Source organism: Equus caballus, chromosome 11 (genome assembly GCF_041296265.1).
Source record: "Equus caballus isolate H_3958 breed thoroughbred chromosome 11, TB-T2T, whole genome shotgun sequence".
Classification (NCBI taxonomy): Eukaryota; Metazoa; Chordata; class Mammalia; order Perissodactyla; family Equidae; genus Equus; species Equus caballus.
Genome location: NC_091694.1, coordinates 52,002,760 through 52,028,858, shown reverse-complemented (window position 1 = coordinate 52,028,858; position 26,099 = coordinate 52,002,760). Strand labels below are relative to the sequence as shown.

Below are 26,099 nucleotides of genomic sequence, written 5' to 3'. Positions count from 1 at the left end.
GCCACTTAGGAAACAGCATTTCAGAAGTTCCATAACTGAGGCCCACAGAGGACCTACATTCCACGGGCGTTGCTGCAGGACTTTGTATGTTGGAGAAGCAAGGGGATGCAGTGACTTTTGTAATGATTAATTGATAATGAAGAAACCATTAGTCCAGGCTTTTACAAACAGCTCTTTCAGGGCCAATTCTTTTCAATATTCCCCAGGTATTGGAAGAAATGAGCTGGACGGGGAGAAGGGTTTAAGATAAGGTTCAACCAACTTTTTCTGTAAAGGGCCAGATAATAACTATTTTAGGCTTTGCAGACCACACGGTTACTGCAACTATTCAACTTGCTGTTGTACTGAAAGCAGCCACAGACAATCCATCAACAAACAGGCGTGGCTGTGTTCCAATGCGAGTTTATTTACAAAACAGGCAACAGGCACAATTTGGCCCACAGGCTGTAGTTTGCCAATTACATGGTCGAGTTCAGCACTGAGAAAGAATCAACTCTGCGCCTGGCTCTTCACTAATTTAATGAACTAAATTAATAATCCACATAATAACAGCAAACTCAGTGAAGTCACAAACTTCCTGAAACGACTGCTATTCCAAAAGTGGCTCCCGAGGGCCTCCAGCGAGCCAGAACTGTGACAGGAATAGAGACGAGGAGGAGGAAGTCCCTCTGCTCAGGGAACACGTGTCAGTGACGGCTGAGGCCTCATCTTATTTTGACACATACGTGGTATCATACTGTCTACCAGAGTCCTGGCCGTGGGCGCACACACATCTGTGATTCTATCTGCAGCGCTGTATTCTTCGATGTGAAAATACCAGTTTATTTAGCCATTTCCTTACTGGCAGACATTTAGGCTGTGTTTTCTCTCTCCCTCTTTCTCTCTGTGTATGTAGACATAGAAATAGATATAGAGACAGAGAGATAGAAATACGTATTACCTATATATAGATTAGATATACATAATGGATATACAGAGATAAAATAACAAAGATAACAGAGGTATACAGATGGAGCTGGATCTGTATTAACCCGGGACAAATGCACCTGCACGGCCTCTTTCCGCACCTGTGTGCTTCTTGAGGGTGGGTGCTGAGAGGTGGGACTGCCGGGTCATAGGGAAAGCACACGGAAAATACACTCAGCCACTCCAATGTTCTCTGATTGTGCCTTTAACTCTGGCTCACCCTCTTGCGTCCCTCTGGTCACACAGGGGACCCGAGTAACAGAACACGGAGGGACCTCCGTAAAAACACAGACTGAAAAATTACCTAAAGTACCTGCCCGGGTGGGAAGCTAACACCACCTGCTCTGTTTTATTTTAAAATAATCCATTAAGAAAACCCCCTCCACACATACACCCACATGCAGCACAGTGGAGAGGAGCTAGAAGCGGAGGCAGGTGGAAGGACCACCACCTTTGGGCCTGTCGCCCAGTCTCAGCTGTCAGCAGAATCAACGCCATGGGGGACTGGATCTCATTTAACTCTAATTAATTTGGACCCGGGGTCAACAATGGGAGCAGGCCTGGGACGGGAGCTCCGCTGTAGGTTCTTGGCATTCCTGGAGTGGGGGCAGGAGAGCCACTGGGATGGTCTGGCCTGTCTGTGAGCTCCGAGGACTTGGACTTGTGAATTCAAATGCCAAGCCAGGCCTGGCATGGCCAGGTTGAGCCTTCCTTTGTGTCTGAAAACCCTTTTTGTTTGAAGTTGGTGTAACTTTAAGCAGCCTGCCAAGGAGGGCCTGTGAGAAAGCTCCCAGGCCAGGCCGCTTTCCCCATCCCAGCCTCAGTCAAACCCTCCCCCTCCCGAGACACACCTTTGCTCAGCGGCCACGCCAGGGTTCTCAGATGGCTCCTCGCCAGGCCGAAACAGCTCAGCCCAGAGGACCGAGTCTCTCGCTCCAAGATGAGAGAGAGCCTGGAGACTGCTCACGGGAGGAGCGGGGAGAGTAGCTCTGAACCGCTGGGGAGGGCTGCAATCTCCAGGCACCGACTTTGCATTCTGCATACATCGTTTCCTTCATCCCTTCAAGGATCCTAGACCCAGACGTGACTAATCCCATTTCACAGATGACAAACTGAGGCTGAGAGGCTCAAGGTCCAGCTGGTAGGTGACGGAGCCAGGTGTCCGGCCGAGGCCTGAGTTCCCTCTGCTACACCAGTGCCTTTCCAACTGGCAATCACAATGCTCTAGGATCGTGATTCTTTTCAAATTGAAACAATCTGAGACTTACAAAAAAGTTGCAAAACTGTTCAAAGAGCTCCCATGTACTCTTCACCCAGCTTCCCCAAACATCAATATCTTACATACCCATCCCACAATTATCAAAACCAGGAAACTGAAATCTAATCTACAAACCTTACTCAAACTTATCCAACTGTCCCACTAATGTCCTTTTCTGGTCCAGGATGGATCTGACCCAGAATCTGACATTGCGCGTAAGTCACCGACTTTGCATTGTGCATACATCGTCTCCTTCATCCCTCCAAGGATCCTAGGACACAAACGTGACTAATCCCATTTCACAGATGACAAACTGAGGATGAGAGGCTCACAGTCTAACTGGTAGGTGACGGAGCCAGGTGTCCAGCCAGGTCTCCTTTTTCTCCTCCAGTCTGTGACAGTCCTCGTTCTTTCTTTGTCTTTAATGACCTTGACATTCTTGAAGAGTACTGGTCAGTTATTTTGTAGAATGTCTCTCATTTGGGATTATCTGACATTTCTTTATGATTAGATTCAGATTACATATTTTTAGCAAGATCCCACAGAAGCGATATTGCATCCTTCTCAGAGCATCATATCAGGTGGCACAGGATGTCAATATCTCTTGTTACTGGCTGTCAGTTCTGAGCACTTGGTTAAGGTGATGTCTGCCTGGTTTCTCCAACGGAAAGTTACTATCTTTCCTTTTGAAATTGCGGGGAGAGACTTTGACACTATGTAAACTTTCTATTTCTCCTCAAACTTCACTCACCGTAGAAGACATTGTGATTCTCTACGACTACTACTGGGATTTTTTTCCAAACAGTGATTTTCTATTTCCATCACTTTTTACATTTATTGACTGGAATACTACTAAAATGGAAAGTGCACAGTGATTCTTAAACCTCTGTGCACTGGTTTCACCTAAAGTATTAACCAAAGTGCAGATTTCTAGGCCCTGCCCCCAGAGACGTGACTTCAATATGTTAGGGGAAGGCTCAGAAATACTCATTTTAACAAGCATTTCCCACTCCCCACAAGGCTTTTTTTATTAAGATATAATTCACATACCATACAATTTACCCTTTAAAAGTGTACAATTTCACGGTTCTCAGTATACTCACAAGGTTGTGCATCACCACTATCAAATTCCAGAACATTTTCATCACCTACCATGAAACCCCATGTCCGTTTAACAGTCATTCCTCATTCAACCCTTCTCTTCAGTCTCTGGGAACCACTAATCTGCTTCCTGTATGAATTTGCCCATCCTGGACATTTCCTATGAGTAGAATCATACAGTATATGGTCTTCTGTAAGTGGCTTTCAATTATCATGAAGTTTTCAAGATATATCCATGTTTAAGCATGTACCAGTACTCCACTCCTTTATATGGCTGAATAATATTTCATTGTATGGATATACCAAAATTTATTTACTCATTCATCAGCTGATGGATATTTGGGTTTTTCCCCCACTTTTTGGCTATTATGAATAATGCCACTATGAAGACTTGTATACAGATTTCTGTGTAGATACGTATTTTCGTGTCACTTAAGTATACACCAGGAGTGGACTGTTGGGTCATATGGTAACTCTGTTTACCCTTTTGGGGAACTATTTTCTAAACAGCTAAAATACTACGTTCCCAGCAGCAGTGTATGCACGAGGATCCCAATTTTTCCACATTCTTTTCAACACCTGTTATTATCTTTTTGATTATAGCCATCCTAGTGGGTGTGAAGTGGTATCTCATTGTGGTTTTGATTCACATTTCTTTGATGACTAATGATGTTCACATCTTTTCATGTGCTTATTGACCACAGGTACATCTTCTTTGGAGAAATGTCTATTCAAGTTCTTTGCCTGTTTTTAAATTTAATTTTGCCTTTTTGTTGTTGAGTTGTAAGATTCCTTTATATATTATATTCTTTATATATTCTGGACTTTTATCAGATATACGATGTGTAAATATTTTCTCCCATTCTGTGGGCTGTCTTTTCATTTTCTCGATAGTGTCCTAAAATTTGATGAAGTCCCATTTCTGTTTTTTCTTTGGTTCCACAGAAGATTTTGATGTAGATTGTCTATGGGCAGCTCTACGAGAAATATCCCAAGGGTTTGATCAAGACGTTAGAGTTACACTTTTAAAATTTATCAGCAAAAAGTTGTCCATAGTATAATATAATCTTTTTTTTTGAGTCTTTGCCAGATCTCTAGTTATGTCTCTTTTTCATTCCTAATGTTGTTTATATGTCCCTTCTCTTTTTTTCTTGACCAATTTTTCCAGATATTTGTTTACCTTATTAGTCTTTCCAAACAACCAACTTCTGGCTTTGGTTGATCCTCTCTGTAAAGTATTTGTTTTCTAGTTCATTGACTTCTGCTCTTATTTTTATCTCCCCTCTCCCTTTTTCTGGCTTATTCTGTTAATTTTTTTTCTAACTTCTTAAATTAGATACTTAGCTCATTAATTTTCAGCCTTTCTCATGGTTCTGTATTCTGTGAAACACACACCTCTCTTCAGCATCCCTTCCATCCATTTCCACGAATTAATCACCCCCTGGCAGGAGAGTGAGGAGAAACAGAGGCAGGCATGGAACTGGGTCACCTGCCTGTCCCCATAGGAAGCTGTCTTTCAGAGAGCTGAGAGCTCCTGGGGGTGGGGGGTGGGCGTAGGGGGGTTGTATTCCAGAGCCAAACCAAGCCATTTGGGGTCGTATTTCATGATGGGATGTGGCACCCCATGTCAGTGAGTTCTTGCAGCCTCACCATCTTGTCCTTGCAGACTGACTGCTATTTCAGCAAACCTCCTTTGCCAGGCCAAAAGGCAATGAGGCAGATGCTCATGTAAAGACAGGAACGAGCCAAAGCAATAAACTCAGCCCCAGCTGTCGGCCCAAACTGCTCCAGTCTCAGCTAGGAAGCATCCTGTCCTTTTCTTTGCTTCTCATCTTTATTCCTAGTTAATTCCTTCCCTGGCACCACTTAGTAGGGAACCCCAAAACCATGACCATGGAATGGGAATGCTGAAAGGGACTGGGAACTCATTTGCCAACTCCCTCTTTTCACCAAGGAGGAGACAGAGGCCCAGGTGATATGCATTCAAGTTCACGATACAGTGCATTTTTTCTGATATCAGTATAAAACAACCAGCTTTGTCCCATTTCATGCATTCTGCTCTTAATACTACCTTTCAGACACTATTTTGTGACCCCTGCTCTTACTTTGTGTTCATTTGCGTTATATGCTTTTGCACATCTCTTAATTTTTAAAAGCTTAGATGATTTTGTCACTTAATTTGCTAAATACTGAGTGTGACGTGTTAAAGTGTCCCACTGTTGTTGTCAGTGCTGTGGAGTTGATCCAGACTCCTAGAGACCCTGTGGACAGCAAAGCAGAACCCTGCCCGGTCTTTTGGCACCATCCTCTCACCTTCTGGCACCATATCAGACAACGCTCTGCTGCTATTCATAGGGCCTTTGTGACCAATTTTTTGGAAGTGGGTGGCTAGGTCCTTCTTCCTAGAGTCTCCTGTTAATATTGTTTTGTTGCTCCAAGTAAACAAAAATAAAAACAAGAATATAGAGTATCTGAAGAATGTAATCAATACAACATATAATAAATATACTGAACTCTGTACCCTAAAAACAGAGTTCTCTTTCAGTTCCCATGGAATAGCGACTGAAGTGATCTTACATATATACACTTATGAGATTGTTACACATACACAGAAAAACTGTAGCAGCTGCAATAATACAAAATTGGACATTAATAATGAAATACGTATTTTAAGGACTTAATCCCCTGGAAATGAAAATCCAATTCATAAATAACTCCAGTAGCAAAAAGAATATCAAAACTACAGTGATGCAGTCATTGTAAAGGCAGTGACAACAAGAGCAGTGCAAATGAAAACTAAGGGGAAGTGGTCAAAGCTATTCTAGAGAGGAAAAGTCATTGCCTTAAATGGTTTTACTGCTTAATAGGAATAAGAAAACAATGATGTTAGTTGAACTGAGCATTCAACTAAAAAAGTTAGGAAGACCACAAAAAAAGGTTAAATAAAAGATTAATAAAGGTAGGGGTCAGCCTGGTGGTGCAGCAGTTAAGTGTGCACATTCTGCTTTGGTGGCCCAGGGTTCGCTGGTTCAGATCCTGGGTGTGAACATGGCACCGCTTGGCAAGCCACGCTGTGGTAGGCATCCCACATATAAAGTGGAGGAAGATGGACATGGATGTTAGCTCAAGGCCAGTCTTCCTCAGCAAAAAGAGGAGGATTGGCAGATGTTAGCTCAGGGCTAATCTTCCACACAAAAAAAAAAAAAAGGATTACTAAAGATAAAACAGAAATTAGAAAACGAGAAACAATAAAAAGCATTCACAATTAAGTGGCACCCTAAAATAGTAGCTAAGAGCACCACTCTGAGAGCAGACCAATCCTGTTTGAATTACAGTTCTGGGCTTTAAAGCTGTGTGACATCAGGTAAATTAAATTTCTGAACTTCTCAACCACCTGTAAAGTGGGAATAATAGTACTCAATGCAAAGAGTTGTAAAGATTTTAAAAATTAGACAGTGTATGCTAAGTACTTAGCAGAGGACCTGGCATACAGTGAGTATTAAATAGATACTATCAGTTGTTATTATAATCACTTTCAAAAATGTCAAGAAAACAAACAAACCTAGACAAAAAGAGCATGAGGATAAATATTCACTATTAAAAATTAGAAAGATGATAGAGCCACATATGGAAATTTTGAAAAATATTTTCAGTGATTACTACATACCACTATGCTTAAAAAATGACAATCTGGGTAAATGATTATTTTCTTGGAAAATAAATTACCAGATTTGACTCAAAAAGCAGTTGAGAAATTCCTGAATAAACATATAAGCATGGAAGAAACTGAAATGGTTATCAAATAACTACTTCCAAAAATGGCATGGGGCCCAGATGGACTAATTCTAGCAAATCTTCAAGGAATAGCTATTTCTCATGCTATTTAAATTATTCCAGAGCACAGAAAAGAATGGAAACTTCTCACTTCATTTCATAAGGCTAGAACAGCCCTGATACAAAGGGCAATATAAAGAGAGAAAAGTTCCAACAAATCTGACATTTGAACAAATACAAAAATCAAAAATAAAATATTAGCAAAGAATAATGTATCACCAAACAGAACTTATTCCAAGAATGCCAGAATAACTCAACCTTAGAAAATCACAAAACCATATGAGATACCACTTCACACCCACCAGAATGGCTATAATCAAAAAGATGGAGCATAAGTATTGACGAGGATGTGAAGAAACTGGAACCTTCATATACTGTGGGTGGGGAAGTGAAACGGTGCAGCTGCTTTGGAAAACAGTCTGGCAGTTCCTCAAAAAGTTAAATACAGAGTTACAATATGACACAGCAATTCCACTCCCAGGTAGACACCTAAGAGAAATGAAAACTATCCATAGAAAAACCTGTACATCCACGTTCATAGGAGCATTATCCATAATAGCCAAAACACAGAAACAACCCAAACATCCATCAACTGATGAAGGAATAAATAAAATGTGCATATTCACACAATGAAATATTATTCAGCCATATAAGGAATAAAGTACTGACACATGCTACAATATGGATGAACCATGAAAACGTTAATTGAAAGAAATCAGTCACAAAAGGCCACATACTGTATGATTCCATTTACATGAAATGTTCAGAATAGGCAAATCTATAGAAATTGAAATTAGATTAGTGGTTGCCTAGAGCTTGGGTGGCGGTGGGAGGGAAGGAATGGGAAGTGACTGCTAACGGGTACAAGGTTTCTTTTGGGCATGACAAAAATGTTCTGGGACTAATTTTGGTGGTGGCTGCACCACTCTGTAAACATACTAAAAACCAATGAATTGTATATCTAAATGGGTGAATTCATGGCATGTGAATTATGAATTTATGGTATGTGAATTATATTACAACAAAGCTGTTAAAAATTTTAGAAATCAACTAGTATACTTCATTACATTAATAGTCAAAGCAGAAATATCATATGATCATTTTAATTGATACCTAAGGGATTAACATTCCACATATTCTTGATTTAAAACAAAAACAAAAAGAAGCAAACCTCCCAGTAAACCAGGAATAAAAATCATTCCTTTGAGCACAATAAAGAATATCTACCTGAAACTAGTAACAAATAACATACTTAATGGTGTGACTCCAGAAACATTCTCACTCAAGTCGGGATCAACACAAGGGTATATCTTACCATTATTATATACCCTTACTTTGAAGTTCTATCTAACGCATGAAGACAAGAAAAATAAAGTACAAGTATTAGAAAAGAAGAGCTAAAATATCCATGATCTGTAGATTATAGGTGAATATGAAAATAACCCAAGAGAAGAGAATTAACTGAAACACCATGAGAACTAATTTTAAAAGAGTTCAGGAAATTTGCAGGTTGCAAAACACTTACATAAAAATCAACAGCTTTCATATATGTCAGCAATACTCAGTTAGAAAACAAAATGAGAAGGGAAAAAAATCTCTTTCATAAAAGTAATCAAAATTATAAATACATAGAAATACACTTTTTTTAAAAAAGTATGAGGCTAATATAAAGAATGTATACAGTCTAAAGAAGGGTATAAAAGAAGACATAAATAAATGGAAATCTTCAATGATTCTGGATTGCAAGACAAATTTGTACAAGTAGCTACTACATACCTATTAGAATGGCTAAAATTACAAAGACTCACCATATCAAATGCTGATGAGGAACTGGAATTGGAGAAACTAGGACTCTCATACACTGCTGGTATGAGGGGAAAGTGATACAACCATTTTGGAAAACAGATACATACTACACCATTCCATTTATATAAAACTCTAGAAAAGGCAAACTAACAAAAAAACGATGGAAAGAATAATGGGGGAAAGGGGCAGGAGGTGTGGCAAAAATCCCCAAGAAGCATTAGGAAACACTTGGGTCTGATGGGTATGTTCTTTAACTTGATTGTGGTAATGGTTGCATAGGTATAGACGTATGTCAAACCCACCAAACAATACTCTTTAAATATGTGCAATTTATTGAGTTTCAATTATATCTCATTAAGACTGTTCTAAAAATCTATCTGGGGGGCTGGCCCCGTGGCCGAGTGGTTAAGTTTGTGTGCTCCGCTACAGGTGGTCCAGTGTTTCGTTAGTTCGAATCCTGGGCGGGGACACGGCACTGCTCATCAAACCACGCTGAGGCAGCGTCCCACATGCCACAACTAGAAGGATGCACAACAAAGAATATACAACTATGTACTGGGGGGCTTTGGGGAGAAAAAGGGGGAAAAAAAAAAAAAGCCCTTTTAAAAAAAAAAAAAATCTATCTGGAAGAACCAAAGAGAAACACACAATTTGTGATTTTATCCAGACATCCTACCCTTTTGATGTCCTAACAACCGTAATGGAGACATTTCAATAATCAAATCATTAAGTATAACAGTCATATTGACACAACTACAATTTAAAAAGTGTAAGATTATCAGTGATCACCAAGTTCTTTTTAACAACACTGCCATCAAATTACAACGGCATTTGTATTGAAATTTGACAACCTCATCTAAAGCCTACACATATGTACATACATGCATTTATACATACACAAATATGAATAGCAATGAGAATAACTGAAAAAGAACCAATGAAAAAGAATAAATGAGCAAATACTGAGCTCACCAAATGATGAAATACACTATTAAAACAGTCAGGAAGTGGCAGGAAAATAGATCAGTCAAACAAAATGGAAAATCCAGAAAACAGTCTAAGTTTATACAATATTTAAGCATTTAATAAATACAGCATCTCAAATCACTGAGAAGGAATGATTTTTTTTTCAATAGCTGCCATTGAATAACTGGATAAATATTTGATGAAAAAAGGGAGATCCTTACCTCACACCATATGTCACAATTAATTCCAGATGGGAGAAAGATTAAAATACATGACTTTGAGTTCTGGCAACAAGGGGCACTGAGCTAATGCAGAACCCCTACCACTGCAAACATGTAGACATACTAGATGAAATGTAATTTTAACAAATATTTAATGCATAGCAGATCTCACAAGAAATAAAAGGAAATCCCCAGGTGCTAGAGGAAATAACAAACTGAAAGCCAAAGTATTCAGAGAAACCTTGAGGCCATGGTGATCATGGGGTGTGTATGGGTGGGGAGTGGAATGGAGGGAGGAGAGAGATGAGGAGAAAGAAGTATTTGTTATTAGACCTGGAAATAGGCCTTAATGTCTTGGACTTGGGTTTTAGCACACACACAGACATGAGATGCGGCCTCGGGTCTTACAAGGCCAGCAGTTAGAAATGAGAGCCTGCATTCTTTCCTAATATTTAATGAGCACCTGGTATATGCCAGGCCCCCTGGGAACAAAACAGACAAGGATTCCTGCCCTGATGTAAATATACATTCTAACAAGTGTTAGAACAGAACAAGTGGGAGGATGGGAAGACAGTGAAGAAACATAACAAATAAATGAATTAAATAGTATGTTAGAAGGTGGTAAGTAGTATGGGGGAAAAAGGAGAAAGTAAAGCAGAATAAGGGTGATCAGAAGTGTACGAGTCTGTGTGGCTGCGTGAGTGTGCAGAGAGTAAGTGTGTGTGTGTGAGAAAGAGACAGATGGATGAGGGAGCTGTTTTAGGGTACTATTAATTAGGATACTCAGAGCAGGCTGCACTGAGAAATGACAACTGATCAAAGATTGAAGGAGCCACGGGAGCCACCCATTCGGCTATCTGGGCAGAGGGAACCACCCATAAGGACAGACTCGGGGCTTGGGGGACAAGGGTAGAGGCAGGGAGTCTAGTTAGGACACTGTGCCAGTAATCCAAGTGGCAAAAAGCCTGGACTTTACAAATGCACCCTAAGTGAAAGGGGGGCAAAAAATCTTTGTCAGCCTAAGGCGACAGCAAAGTTTGCCTCTACCCAAAACTCTTGAGTAAAGGAAGAAAAACTCCTCAGTGGGAAAAAGAAACCCCAGGACTGAAAGAGACTAGAAGCAAACGCATACTCCTCATTTGATACAGGAATTTTCAAGATGATTAATTAATGGAAAAATTGGTCCCAAGCCAATGATACCTCTAGGATGTCTGGCAAAATCACTTGATGGGGACATTTCCAAAACTAAGACCAATAGGATTTCCACAAAACCCCAAATAAAGATAAGCTCACAGTCAAACATTATGAAACACGTGAGGAAATCATTTACCATAAGCAAAGGTCAGCAGACAAAACAAGCAGGATGATCAGTACCCCAAGAAGTTGAGAACATCCATCAAACTAAAAAAGACTACAGGATAAGTTATGTTTATAGGATAAGATATGTTTTTATAAGACTATAGGGTAAGTATATATTTACAAGGAAATAATCTGAGCAAAAGAGGACAGATATTGAAGAGAACATGCAGTACGATTTCATTTATATAAAGTTCAAGAACAGGCAAAACTAACTCTATGGTGTTAGAAGGCAAGACAGTGGTTACACTGTGGGGTGGTGACTAGGAAGGGCATAAGGAGGCCTCTGGAAATATTTTCTTTCTTGATGGCTGAGGTATTACAGAAGTGAGTTGACTCTGTGAACATGCATCCAGCTGAACACGCATGATCTGAAGAGAGAAGACTGACGAGCTGACAGGCTGGTGGGCAGAGGAGGAGCAGGTTCCGAGTCTTCCCTCCCCCAGGGGAAGAGCTGGTGAGTGAGAAGCGGGAAATTCCCAGAGGTCTTGGCAGTTAGGTCCAAGCGAGGACCCCAGTCAGAGCCTGAGCAGTCTTTTGAGGGACCTCCAATGGAAGGGAGGGGACGGGAAATACATCATTCAAGTTGTAGAGCTTCTTCTGGTTGAGATGGGAATGGAGGGGGGTGGGTAATATAGATCGGAAAAGTCCTCAGGAAGGAGGTGCGTGCCCCCGGCACACAGGACATCAGAGATGAAGGCAGTCTTCAGGTCCCAACACTTCACTTTATGCAAGACAAAACTGAGGCCCAGAATAGTGACGGGACTTGCCCAAAGTGACCTTTGTTCCAGTATTAACAGTTTTCCTTGACAGGGTACATACAGATTAAAGATGAGAGGCAACCAGGCACATTGGTGAAAAAGCACGACTTTAGAACCACAGGGCTTAGACACTAATTCCTACTCCACCCCTTGCCAGCTGTGTGACCTGGGGCAAGTTACACACCCGCCATGTGCCTCAGTTTCTCCACCTGTAAAATGGTGTACAAATGTAAATTTGTACCGCAACTTTCTACAAAACGTATAACCACTATCTATTAGAGCTGATCAGATACCTACCCCATGACCCAGTGATTCCACTTGTAGATACAAACCCAACCGAGATGCATTATATACACATCAAAAGACATGGACAAGTAAGGCCACCGCTGCACTATTTGTAATAGCTAAAATCTGGAAACAAGCCAAATGTCCACCATAAATGGAACAGATAAATAAATTGTGATACATTATACCACAAAACACTATATAGTAATGAGAACTAATCAAACTACTACACACAAAGGTAACACTGAGTCAAAGAGGCCAGAATACCATTCCACTCAAATAAAGTTCAGAAACAGTCAAAACCAATATATGGCGGGCAGGGGGCATGGTGACTGGAAGGGAGCACCAGGCAGCTTCTGGGGTGCCGGCATCTTCTTGTTGGGGGTGCTGCTATGCAGGTGTGTTCACATGGCGAAAGGTCTCTGAGCTGCACACTTAAGATCTGTGTGCTTCTCTGTATATACTTCAATAAAGAAGTTTACTTAGGCCAGTTTACCAGGCCATCATGAGGACTAGATGAGGTAACATTTGTAACCTGCTGAGAACAAAGCACGGCAACAGTAAGGACTACAGAAACGTGGGCTGACAGAAGCCCAAAGTCAAAGATGAGCACTCTGCCTCTGGCTGTGTGACCCCTTCCTGTCCCCCTCCTCTGAGCACCCCCCCCCCCATGGCTCCTCTCACTCCCCACGCCACCTCATATACCAACGTGGTCTTGACTGGAACCCTTAGGACATTAAGGCATCGAAGGCCCAGAGGGCTCAAGTAACGTGCCCAAGCTCACACAGCCCGTCTTGTCTCTCGGTCACTCCTGCTCGTTACTACCCTTCTGGGGACTCACGCTCAGGTAGGGTCTAGAACCCAGGCAATCTGAAGCTAGAGATGAGTTGTCTCAACCATAACTTCTAACACATGCATTTTGGTATTTCATACAGTATGAAATAGAATGCTGTGCTCTCTGATCTTGATTCTAGAGCTAAATATTTTCTATGGATCAGAAAAATCAGAACTTGCTTTTCACTTAAATGTGAATCATATTCTTCTGCAGACATCTTTGGTTCAAAAAAAAAAAAAAAAACCCACAGCTCTCGAACCCTGGTTCCAACAATAAACTGGGGTGAAAAATACAGGGGAATGCCCAGTCCCCTTCTTCCCTAACATTTCTGGGCATCACGATGGCACATCTGCCTGAAAACGTGGTTTAAGAAAGACCGATCTCGGTGGATTGGCCTGAGAAGCAGCTTCCTTCCTCATGGCAGCTGGGATGGCCGAGCACTTTCTCACCGTGAATTCTCTCCAGGTCTGAGCCATGAAGTGAGACAGGGCTGGGTCTGGGAATAAAGAGTTGGCTGAGCCCAACCTGCCCACCTCTGAGGCCTGGCTTCAGGGAGAGGAAACAAGCTGGCCGCAGGACTCGGAGCAGGGCGGCCGCTGTCCAACAGCCCTGCCCCAGGGCGCCCAACCCAAAGGTACTTTCAAGTTTCGGACGCCAAAGTCTGTATCTGTAAACACAATGTGTTTCCTTTTTCATGCTGGGGTTGGAGCTGTTATTGTTCGACACTTTCTGCGCCAGCTCAGATGGAAGCAGAGCGCTGAGGGAAGTGGCCTGTGCAGAGTCCTTGTGCCTCAGCGCCACACAGCGTGGCTTGGGGTCAAGGACACAACGTCTCAGGTGGTTAGAGCCCGGGAGCCTCATGCACCGGGGCCCTGACCCAGGCTGGGCCGTAATTTCCTCCGAGTCTGGGGACAGTTCTGGAGTTCTCCCAGTCCAGAGGAGCCCACAGGGGGACTTCAGAGCTGACACTCCCGGGAAGACCACCCTCCTGAGGGAAGTGCAGTCTCTCACGCTCTGGGCACAGAAGAAAACAGAAACGCTAGGACAGGACACATGCGGGAGGAAAATGTGAAGGGAACTGAAATCCAATCCTTCTGGGGTGTAGGAGCCAAACCTGAAACCCGCTTTTTCTCAAAGCCTCTGCGCCTCCCGCGTCCCGGGCATTCGGCAAAGTTCCGTACTTTGGGGGCCCCCTGGGTTTATGGTCGTGTGCAAGGGTACAAGTATTCACCTTCGCACATGCACAAGCTCCCCAATGAAAGTGTACTCCACCTGCAGGGAGGGCATGGATTTCAACTTCTTTACATCCCCAGCCCTAACAGAGCCACCTGACCACTGATGGCTCCAGGAACGTCCACTTACAGGATACCTCTGTGTCTGCAGGCTGCAGGAGCGGGGGAAGGTCTTCTCGGACCAAAAATGTCCCATGATTTTCACCTCCTAGCCTAATTCTAAGTAGTAATGGCTGCCTAGGGTATTACATTGAAGAGAATTCTAATACCCTAAGACCATTTCTGGACTTAGGAGAAAAGAGTGCTGTGATTGATTAGCAATGTCTGCCCTGGTTTCGGAATGGGGGAGTGGTGGTACATTTGTTAAGTACTCACCACAGCCATTCCAAGCAGGAACAGATAAACTGAAAAGCCCTGACAATAGTTATCAGGCAGGCAGGAAGCATCCGTCACTTTGGACATGCCATCAAATATGGAAGGTAACACACAACATACAAGTGCTTGTGAAACTAAAAGAGATCTATCTTATTTCCTTGTTATTAAAGACTCGGTTATTGAAATCCAGTCCCTTTAAAGGTCCCTACGGTCCTACAGATTGTCTAATTTAAGCGTGGAGCCTCTGGAATGTGTGAAAACTGAACATGACAACCAATAAACTCTCTTACTTGTAGGCAGAAAAGGACCTGGGGAAAATCCAGAAACTCTAGCAATAGCACCAGCCAGGAGGGAGCATGGATGGGACGCCAACCAGAACTCTTACCACCTGCAGAGGGCTGATACCTCACATACCTCCCACAGGCTAGTCCTGAGTCCTCCACAGAGACAGACTTCCAGCTCCTTCTCCCAGGCTGAGTTGGGAAGAGTCATTGGTTATCAGTTGACGGAGTGAACTAGGGTGTTGCTTTCTGCCTTTCAAGGTTCTTATCCGACAAAATGACTGTGACCTCTGAAAAGCCACCCCTTTAAATCAGCTGGAAGTCTACCATCCCTACAGAGACATCTTTCTTCTGCATCTTCTTTACATGCATAAATGCACTGCAACATGAAATCATCCCACCTTGACTACAGCTAATATACTAATCCTGACGGCAAAAGGCTCAGGGATCTCCAGGGATGGCCCCGACACGGGCAAAGGCAAAGCACACTTCTCCACTCCTTGGCAGTACTCCTGGACACCTGTCCCCTCAAACGACACCTTGCCTTTCTCTCTGAGTGTGAGTGGCCACCTCTGATAGAAACGTCCATCGTGAAGGGGTCTTAGGGCGGGCGCTCAAGTGTTGGAAGAGAAAGGCTCAGACAAGAGGCATTCTGCATCTCATCCATCACACGACCGCAGTCCCCTCTCTCCGTCAGAGGGTAGAAGCGGCATAAAATAATGCAGTCAGGGATGAACACACACCGAGCCAAGGCCTCCTGGGAAGTGGGGATGAGAAGGGAGTATTATCTCTACAGGCAAAGGACTGACAACTGGAATGGGTCTCTGCCTTCTGACGAGGGGGAAACTCACATCAATTATACAACGTTTCAAAGGCAAATGAAAGTCTAACTCTGCGTTTACAGTAGGGATACATTTTTGGAATAAAAATACAGGAATGCATACTGAACTCAGTATGCTGTGCTACACAAGTCAAACCTGGGAACAAGGAACCACACGGAGGCAAACAGCCCTGCGTCTGGAGGACTGCCCCAGGCAGCTCGCCCATTTCAGGTGCTATTCAGAGTGACCGTCCCTCGGAGCTGGATTCTAATAGGACACGGCTTTTATGTGATCAGCCTTCGAAACAAGCGCTGCTGATATCCCCTGTTCGCAATGGCGTCGCTGAATAAGCCAAGATGTGCCCTGCAGACCTGTCCACACTTAGTTCTGTTTGTGTAAAAACTGCCCTTTGGTGGCAGGGACATGTGTCTTTGAAAAGCTTCCATTTCTGTGGCAACCTGATTAATTGCAAGAAAGCATCCGGTATAATGCCCAGCACTTAGTAGGGGTTTGTGGTCTGTCTTCAGGATGCAACCTGACAACCACCGTGGACTGACGCTCGAAACTGCAGCTCCCCGGCCGCCCAGACCAATGCCACACCTTCCGAGGCTGCGGAGACCACAAGGGCTGATGTGTGTCTTTCCAGACGACAGGCAAAACGCTGTGGGCTGCTCTGCAAGTATTAGGCTTAAATCCTAAGAATTTCAAAAGCCCTCCGAGACCTCCGGTCTCCCTCTAATGAAAGGCACTGCAGAAACCCAAGGTATGATTACCACTTCTGAAAGGAAGAAAAAAATACTGGCTCACAAAATATCTGTACTTGTGCATCAACAGATAAGGCTGTTTTATAATCCAGTTCCCCAGAGAGCCATTTATTTTGGTGAGGCCAGTGTGCATAGCAGACACTGTAGAAGCCATCAAGATAACACGAATAACAACCCAGCGGACTTTTGAAGTGTAAACATAAAAGTCTATTAAGAATACAATGTTGGTTTAATCCCAAGACAAAAAATTTACTTAATGAAAAGCACAACTCATCTCGAGAAGGAAATATCGATACCAGCTGTGAGCAGAAAATGAGGGGATTCCTTCCAGGGAACATCTGAATTTCAACCCACTGCCTTTCCAATATTTACTCTGGACATAAAGTCTCAAATACTTTTCCGAGGATCTCATCTTTCTACAGGAGGAGGAGGTCAGAGAGAAGTCTGGGCAGGGCCAAAGGAGACCTTGGCAGAGTCTGGAAATGCACAGACCCGCCCCAGAAGGTTCACCCTGATGCAGCTCTGTGTCCCTTCTCCGGGCGGCGGGCGGCGGGCAGCATAGCGAGCAGCCTCCCTGCCCACCAGGTGCTAATGAGGACCCCCGCAGAGACCCTCACTCCAGCTGCTGTGGGGCCAACAGAGATAAATGACAGCCTTGTGCGGCTGACACACACCAACTGCACCTACCAGCACCACGCCAACAACCAGGACATGCCATTAAACTCCTCTCTTGAATGACACTTCTCAGCCACTTCCTAGATTTTTTTTCAATATGTTTCAGAGAAGCAAGGGGATATTGAGCACTAGGGCAAAAGGAGAAGGCCCTATTAAGGCGGATTTTCCGATGACAAGCTCTGTTCCACCACCTTTGAGAGAGACCCCCGGCCCTAAAATCAAGAAAGACCTGGCCATCAGCAACACTTGTGGATGCTGAGAACCCACAAGAAAGAACTTAAACCCTCTTCACTTATATTCCTAACTCCCAGCTCCCACTAGGCCTGATGGCTAAAATAAAGGACAACTTCTTATACACAATTTCATATTTAAGTATGTACGAATATAAGAAATATTATAATATAATATAACACAACACAACACAACTAGGGAACCACTTCCAGTTCCAGCAAGAAATAACAAGTTGTTGCAACTTTTCTCCTACACATGGCTATGTAACTGCCGTTCATGTATTCATTCATCTAGCCATCCATGCTATGGGGAGGTAGCATAGAGGATGCAACAGCACAAAGCACAAACATCAGGCTGGAGTCCCAGCTCTACCACCCACTAGCTATATGGCTTTGGGTAAACCATTTAATATCTCTAGGTTATGGTTTCCTCATCCGTAAAATAAGGATAATGATAGCGCCTATTATTAGCATAGTCACGATGATCAAACGGCTAAATTAATGTGAATGCTTGGTAAAAAATAAGCCCTCAAGGGTTAATCATTATAATGACAACAATATAATAATTACCATGACTATAAAAACATTCATTGATCTACAGCTATGTGCCAGACTCTGGACTAGGCAGCAAATAATTTTAGCCTTCTGATTTTCCAAGAGTCTTTAGCGGGGCATTGGATTTCTCAATGGCAATACCACCGACATAACCTCCCTCTCTCGCCGGGGATGATGGGAGGCCCAAGCACCAGAACGATCTACAGCATGAAGAACCCCCTCCCAAAGCCATGTTTAAACAATTACGAGCATTATGTTGCAGGTACCCAGGACCATAGGAGGCCAGCCCAGCACGGTGCTCATCTTGCAGAGACGTCTTTTGTGTGGGTTTTGGGTTTCAGCTGGGCAACGCAAAGCCATAGAATGAGTCGCAAAACGAGTTTTCATAAGCTCCCCCTGTCACAAACCAGGCAGGGGTTCATGCTGACATCCCCACAGTAAGATTAAACAGCATGCTTCGTCAGGCACTAAATACTAACACAGCTCCGACGTCAGGGGGACGCTGATTAAAACTGATGTCAATAATTTATGAAACACAATATGGTCTTCAGATGCTCTTTTGAAAAAAAGGAAGGGGGGAAAAAGGGCCTAGCAACCCAGGTGGTTTAAAATTGTTCATGCATTTTCCCTTGAATGTACACACCCCCCCACCATGCATGGATGCTTCCTTACACGATGAATATAAATGCATATGTGTATAAAAGCATGTGAACACTGCTGATACATATGGGCGGAAGAAAGAATTTAGTTACTCCACCGAGAGCTGTCGAGGCTGTAACATTATACATAGTCTTGTCTTTCATATTGTTTTGAGGGTGTTTTTTTTTCCCCCGGAAGAAATCCAAAATTGATTTAAAATAAAATTGGGCTCCACAAAAGTTCACATTTACTCTCCGTAGAGAACTCAACCTTGAAACGACACCAAAAAGAAACCTTGACCAAAGAAAACCTATAGGATATACGGATTTCTTAGTAATCTGAAAGTACCTCAGCCCTATGAAGAAAAAACATTTAGTCAAACAACATCAATGTTTTTTAAAGTTTTAGGAGTTTTTTTTGAGCGGGGTGGGGCAGGTTAACCTGGGGAAAGATGCCATTTTAGTCTATTATAAATCACGTCTCATTATTTTATAAAGGCAAAGACAGAAGAAACTAGCATGGTGATAATGCTCCATTTTTATCAAGACTGCTTTTTTGGAATAAAAAAATATATACTTCTTTACTTTGCCTTCATTGTAAATAATCCGGGTAGCTTGACTTTATATGTCAACAGTGTGAAATTCACAAGATGGGATTATGTTGGGGGAAAAAAACCTGAGCCACTGATAGTACAAAAGTTAGTGTTTGAAGGATTTATTAATGCTTTTTCCTAGCACAGTGCCCTGTAGTGTCTCAGAACACCTGTCAAATACTAATTCATTCCGATATCTCCGCTACAGGGCCTTTTCATAAAAAGCTCGACCTTTAATTGTAAATCACTTTTAAATTGTCTTTGCTGGCTTTCTCTTTTGCAGAATGATGGAAAAATCACTAAGACTTCAATTAAGACTTTATGAGAACTTCACCCTGATGTTGCCAGCGACATCTACAAGGTATCAGAGCAACTATTCAAAAAGGAAACTATAAATAACTTTAACATAGTTGAATTGGCTCTGCTTTTAGGAGATGATTGAATAACTGCTAAGATTTAAAGATACTTTAACTACTGAGAATTAACATATCTTCAGTAAAAACTGAAAATATTGTTACCGGATTATTTGTCATGTAGATTATGTACTTATTAGGCCTAATTAAACTTTTGAACAAAAAGGCTTGCTAATTACATTAGTTAATATGTTGACTGCTCAATTTGGCTAAAAAAAAAAGCAGTCAATCTAATTTGTGCACATGGTTAGTGCTTTGGTCAAAAGACAAAATCCTAAACTATAGAGATTATTTCAAATGCATGACCATTGTTATAACAAATGCTGGTTAAGTCTCCACATCCACAGGGACTGGGAGAGGATAGGGGGTGGGTTGTGAATTTGAACAATACCAACTAAGACGAATCTTCAAGCCAGTAAAATGTTACCACAACATCCAGTTTATTCTCCTCAATGTATTCACTTGAGTTTGTCCAATTAGACCCCACAGATGACAATGTGAAGTTATCTTTCATACTCGCGTACAAACTAAAACTTATAGCAAAACCCTGGGAGGCCCTTTAAATGTCAATAAAGGGTTCTTACGCACAAAAGGAAGAAAAGAAAAGAGGAAAGGGGGAAGAAGAAGAGATGGGAAAAACCAACACTTCTGAAGGAATTGAACAGATCAAAGGAATTTCATTCTCAAAGAGCCCTAAGTCGGGGTGTAACTACTGTCTGGCTGTGGAATCCTGAAAAGTCTCCTCCAACTGGCAACCAGTTCTGTCCCTTAAAGGAGGGGCAAGAACAATTAGGTGTGCAAAAGCGGGACCCACTGAGTGCAAAAATGGAGGCCCTGCCATGCAGCCCAGGACGCCGGACTGGGCCTCGGTGCCCACCCGGCTCTCCAAGACATGTTTTCCATTCGCTTGCTCAAAAGTCTGCATCCACAGTCATGAGGCACAAACTATTCGACAACAACATGACACAATTAATCAGAACCAGACCTCAAAACGTGCGTTTGTGGGGACGAGCAAACTCTGCCATGTGCCTCAGAGGGTGAAGCAATTGAAGAGATTCACACTGGCTGTTTGGGGTTGAGGGATGGGGGAGGAAAAATACATATGTTCCCAAAAGATGCACACCAAATGGCACATTTGCAAACTAAATAATTTTCATTAAAATAAAATGTGGGATTTGGAAATTTACATCTCACACTGGAAAAGTTCAGTATTGTCTTCCTACCTTCTCTCTCTCTCTCTTTTTTTTCCCCCTGGGGAGAAACTGATGCCAGAGAGTTTCTACAGAAGCAAAGTTGTACAATTCAGAAATAGAATGAATCCCTTTTTTAAGTTTCACTTCTGACTCAATAATATTCATCAGTGCCAGTCTGGTCAGTTTTCTCCTTCGGGACCCAAAACCCCATTAAAACTCGAGAATCTGGTCCCTTCGTTAATTCAAAACTGTTTAAATTTCACCAAACCCTGACGCTCACAAAAAAAATCTGGTATACTTCATTTTGGGCCAAGATTGAATTAGTTTAAAATAATTACTGAACTCTCCTTTGTAACCTGTAGATAGTAATTAATTTAAATCACATCATTCTTCTGCTAACACAAACACGCTGTCCAAAAGAAAAAAAAAAAAAATCAAACCATAAAAGACAAATGGAGGGACCAGGAGTGATACTCGTCGGTACCGACCTGGCCCCAAACTGCAAATCCCTCTGCCATCCCCCAAGGGACTTGCAGCTGTGGAGCTGTAACTTCCCGGGACCCGGGCCTGGGTCCCCAACAGCGCGCCCAGCTGCAGCCCTAAGGAAGGGGGGATGGAGCGGATGTGGATCCCGGGGTCCCGCCAAACTGAGGTAATGCAATCAGTGTTTGCATTTGGATGAGGGGTTAGGGGGACCAGTCGGCAAATTTTCTGTAAAACCCTCTCCCCGCAGCATTTCCGGCACTTCTTCCTGGCCTCGCCGAGCGCACTGGGTGAAAACCCGAGTGTCCACGGCCAGTGCCACGCGAGTGAGTGGACCCGCTCTCTGCCCTCCCGGGTCCAGGACATGCCGAAACGCACCTCCCACCAATCCCGCGACATCCACGCAGCGGGCCATCCTCGGGTGCGGCTGCCGCCGGCGCTCCCGACCGAGAACCGGCGGCTGGGAGGCCCCGGAGCAGCCTCCCGCGTTCCCCGCCCGCCGCCCGCGCCCGGGCTGCGCCCCACTCACCTACGCACTCGTTGGCCTCGCGGGCAGTGGCGCGCTGCCAGGGCCGGTCGTAGTGGAACGGCTTGCAGCGGTCGCACTCCGGGCCGGCGGTGTTGTGTCTGCAGTCGCAGACCAGGCTGTCGTCACGGTCGCGCACGCAGCGGGCCGCGTGGCCGTTGCACTTGCAGCGGCCACCCACCTGCAGGTCGGACACGGCGTAGAAGTACGAATCGCGCGCCAGCTCCGAGTCGTCCTCGTTCTCGTCGCCGAACGTGTGCAGGCGGCTGAAGGCCACGCGGATGTCGGTGGCCGTGACCCAGTCCTGCAGCACCGGCGAGTTGTCGAAGTCGTGCGCCGAGGGCCGCCCGTCCAGCGTGCTGAAGGCGATGAGGCCGCCCGAGAGCGGGCGCATGTCGGTGTGCGAGTCGGTGCACACGGCCTCCTGCTCGTTCTGTTTGGTGATGGGCGCGCGGTGCGGCCGGTTGTACATCTTGCGGCACTGCGTGGAGTAGAACTGGAAGGGCACCCACGTGCGCCCGTAGTCCATGGACTTGTAGATGGCCATGGACTCGGGCCGTGGCGAGCAGAACTGGAGGCTCACGTAGGTCACCTCGAACTTCTTGCCGAGCGACAGCGTGAGCGTGACGTTGTGCGGGAACTGCAGGTAGTTCTCGGACTGCCAGCACGTCAGGTTGTGCGGGTTGTTGAGATCGGTGAGGAAGGCGGGCGGGTGCGCTTTCTTGGGGTCGGACGCGTTGCAGAGGTGGCAGGAGCGCAGCCGCTCCTCGCCGCGCTCGCTCACCACGCAGTAGCGCGCCGGGGGCCGGCCGCAGGTGCTGGACACGCGCACGTCCTTGCCGAAGGCCGCGTTGACAAAGTCGGGGATGCAACGGCGCGGGTGGCCGTTCTCGTCCGAGCAGGGGTCGGGCTGCGCCGCCTGGCCGGCAAACATGCTGAGCCCGGGCCCGCCGCGCACCGCGCCCACCAGGCACGCCACAGCCGCCAGCGCCGCCAGCGCCTCCCACACTGCGCGCATCATGCTGCGGCCAGCGTGCCCCGGCCCCGCCGCGCCGAGGAGTCGGTCCGCCCGCCGCAGAAGGCGCCTGCGGAGAGAGGGGAGCTGCGCTCAGCCAGCCCGCCCCGCGCCCTCCACCCCCGGCGGGGCGGCGAGCGGGGGCGCAGGCAAACGCCCGGCTTCCCCGGCACCAACCTCGCGGCCGACTGCCCGCCTCGCTCCCCAAAGTCCCAGGAGCAGGCGAATCCGGGGGCCCCCAAGCCCGCACCGCCCGCGCTTCTTCCCGGCCGCGCCGCGAGCCGGGGCGGCGGGCGAACGCTCGGCTTCCCCGCCACCGCCGCCTCCACGCCGCCCGAGGGGCATGCCCGCGCCCGTCCGCCCGGCCGCAGCCGGCCCGCCTAGCACCCCAAGTCTCGGGCGCAGGAGAGCGCGGAAGCCCCCGACCCCGCACGGCCCCGCGCCCCTTCCTCCCGCAGCCTGGGGTCCCTCTCGGCTGCCCCAGCTCGCATGCCCGCCGGAGAGTCCGCGTCCGGGACTTTACCTCTGGAGAGGGCAAAAGAGAAAGAAAAGTTTGCCCGGCCCTGCCGGGGAGCCCGCGCGCCGGACGGCGGAGAGCCTCTCGCTCGCGGCGTGCAGGCGCGTCCCGCCTCAGCGCGGGCTTGCCAGCTCCATGCCCGGCGCGGCCGCCGCTGCCCCAGCCCCAGCCCGGCCCGGCCGCCGCCGCCGCCGCCGCCTCGCTCGCCCGAGTGACGACGCGGCCGCCGGCTCCCGCCGCTCCCGCCGCGGTCCGAGTGCTGCCCAGCCCGCGCCCGGGGCGCACACACACTCACGCTCGCTGGCGCGCACTCACACACACGCACGCACGCCCCCGAAGGCGCCGCCGCCGCCGCCGCCGCCACTCGCGCTGGGAGTGGGGGGCGGAGGGGAGCGGGGGCGGGGGGCGGGGCCGCCGGGCGGGGCGCCGGCCAATAACGTCGGCGAGCAGCCGCCCGCTCGCGAGCAAAGTTTTAACCCCGGGAAAGAAGAAAGTTAAAGGGAAGCGGCCCGGGACGCGGAGAGAGCGGGAGCGCGAGCGGGTGGGAACCGGGAAGCGCGAGAAAGAGCAGCAGAGACAAAGAGAAAGCGAGAAGAGCGCCCGGGGAAACCCCGGAGAGGGGGCTGGGCCCGGCGCGCACCCCGCGGAGGGAGGAGGGGCGGCCGGGGACTGTCAGCCTCGCCCCGGCCCCGCGCTGCCCGGAGAGCCCCGCAGGTTTCCGCCGGCCCCACGCCCGGGGGAGCGCGCGGGCGGGGGGGGAGGGGACGATTTTCTCCCTCTGGGTCCCAGCCAAACACATCTGTGTTTGTTTTCTTTGCTGCGCCGAGGTCGGGCCTTCCTGTAACCCAGCCCGATGGCCCTGGTGGCACCGCGTACAGGGCCGTGCCCCATTGGGCAGACGGCCGGGATCGTGTGGAAGAGGAGGAGGATGCAGCCTCTGCCTACTCACCCCTCCTGCCCGAAGCCCCTGGGGTCCCGAGAGACGGGGCTGTTCCCTCGCCACCCCCGCATCGTTGTCACCGTGTGGTGGGCCTATCTGTCGGAACGCGGCGCCTCTCATGCATGGGGCGGGGAGCTGTGCTGGGCAGGAGACTGAAGGGGAAAGAAGCCGACAGCATCTGGGCACTGGCCAGCGCCCCTCGCAGAAGGGTCTGCCAGGCCTCAAGCTGGGGGCAGCCCAACCCTCCCCAGATCCCGGGAGGCAGGCTTATGGGTACTTCCTGGCTCACGTTTTTAAGGGTGCTATACTGTGTACTATCGCATGGGAGCCCCCACAGCAGTTTTGCAAAGTAGGTATTAACTCCGTTTTGCAGATGAGCAAGCTGAGGTCTCAGGAGGTGAAGAAACTTGCCCAAGATCTCCCAGCTGGTAAAAATCGAATCCAGGAATAGAAACCTGGGCTCCTTCCTCTTCTCACATTTGTCAGATGGATAATCCCACCCAATTATAGTCTTACGGGGCATCCTTCAGGCCACCCAGCTTCTCCTCCTTGTCTCATTCTCTGCCACCTTAACAAAAGGACTGAGGACAGGGACGGCATCCTTTGACCGTCTTGCAGCAGCAGTCAAAGAGCTCTGGGGAAAGAATACACTGGACCGAGAGTTTGGAAGTGAAATCCTGTTAGTTTGTTGCTTTGGGATGTGTAATCTAGTGCTAGACCTGGATTGAAAGCCCAGGCTCCTAGCTCTGGCCCAAGGGCTGACTTGCCGCATTGTCTCCACTAAGTGCCTTATTTTGTCTTAGTGGCATTTTCATAAACTCTGAGAATCTAAGAAGCGGCCTCAGGGCTCACCTGGCCTGGCTCAGTCTCCTTGAAAGAACGCCTTCCCCAGCCTCCGTGAGAGACGGCCACCCAGGCCAGCTCTTCCAGGGATGGGCGCTCACCACAGCCCAAGGAAATAACTCCTCTGCATTGCAGGACAGCCTGTATTCATCCTCTCCCCTGGACTAGCACTGTAGCTTTGCCTTCTTGTGCCATTTACCACTCTCTACACTGTTTATTTATGCCTTGCCTTGTGGCAGAAAGGATTTCGGGTGACTTACAAGGGTACTTAAAACATGGCAAAATAACATAAATTAGAAAGTGAGGTGAGAGGAGATAGAGGAAATGTTAAGCCATGATGGACCGTGAAAGCCCCGTGGTATCTGAGAGGCAGCACAGCAGCCTTTCACGCACATTCTTTGGAGCCAGATTGTGATGGTAGCAAGTTTTGCATCTTTCTATACCTTGGTTTCCTCATTTGTAAAAGGGGTACAATAATATCTACCTCATAGCTTCGTAAGCATGAAATGAGTGAACACATAGGATTATAGCTTATAATATGTATACATACATATTGTACTTATATAATCTACATGAATATATGTTCACATATATGTATATGTAAATAAATGTAAAG

The 26,099-nt window shown here is 46.3% G+C and overlaps 1 protein-coding gene across 5 annotated transcripts in view; it reads right to left on the bottom strand.

The window, feature by feature from the left end:
* The window catches only part of NTN1 (netrin 1), a 186,579-nt gene that overhangs the window by 147,227 nt on the left and 13,253 nt on the right, over nt 1-26,099 (bottom strand). For 2 of the 5 annotated variants that reach the window (XM_023653496.2, XM_070226532.1), the window contains exons 1-2: nt 23,707-23,993; nt 22,172-23,253 (exon numbers count right to left, since the gene is read on the bottom strand). In XM_023653496.2, the coding sequence (XP_023509264.1) occupies nt 22,172-23,189 (1,018 nt within the window). In that variant the 5' untranslated portion in view covers nt 23,190-23,253; nt 23,707-23,993. The other 3 variants (XM_070226531.1, XM_070226533.1, XM_070226530.1) reach the window with 3 other exon arrangements.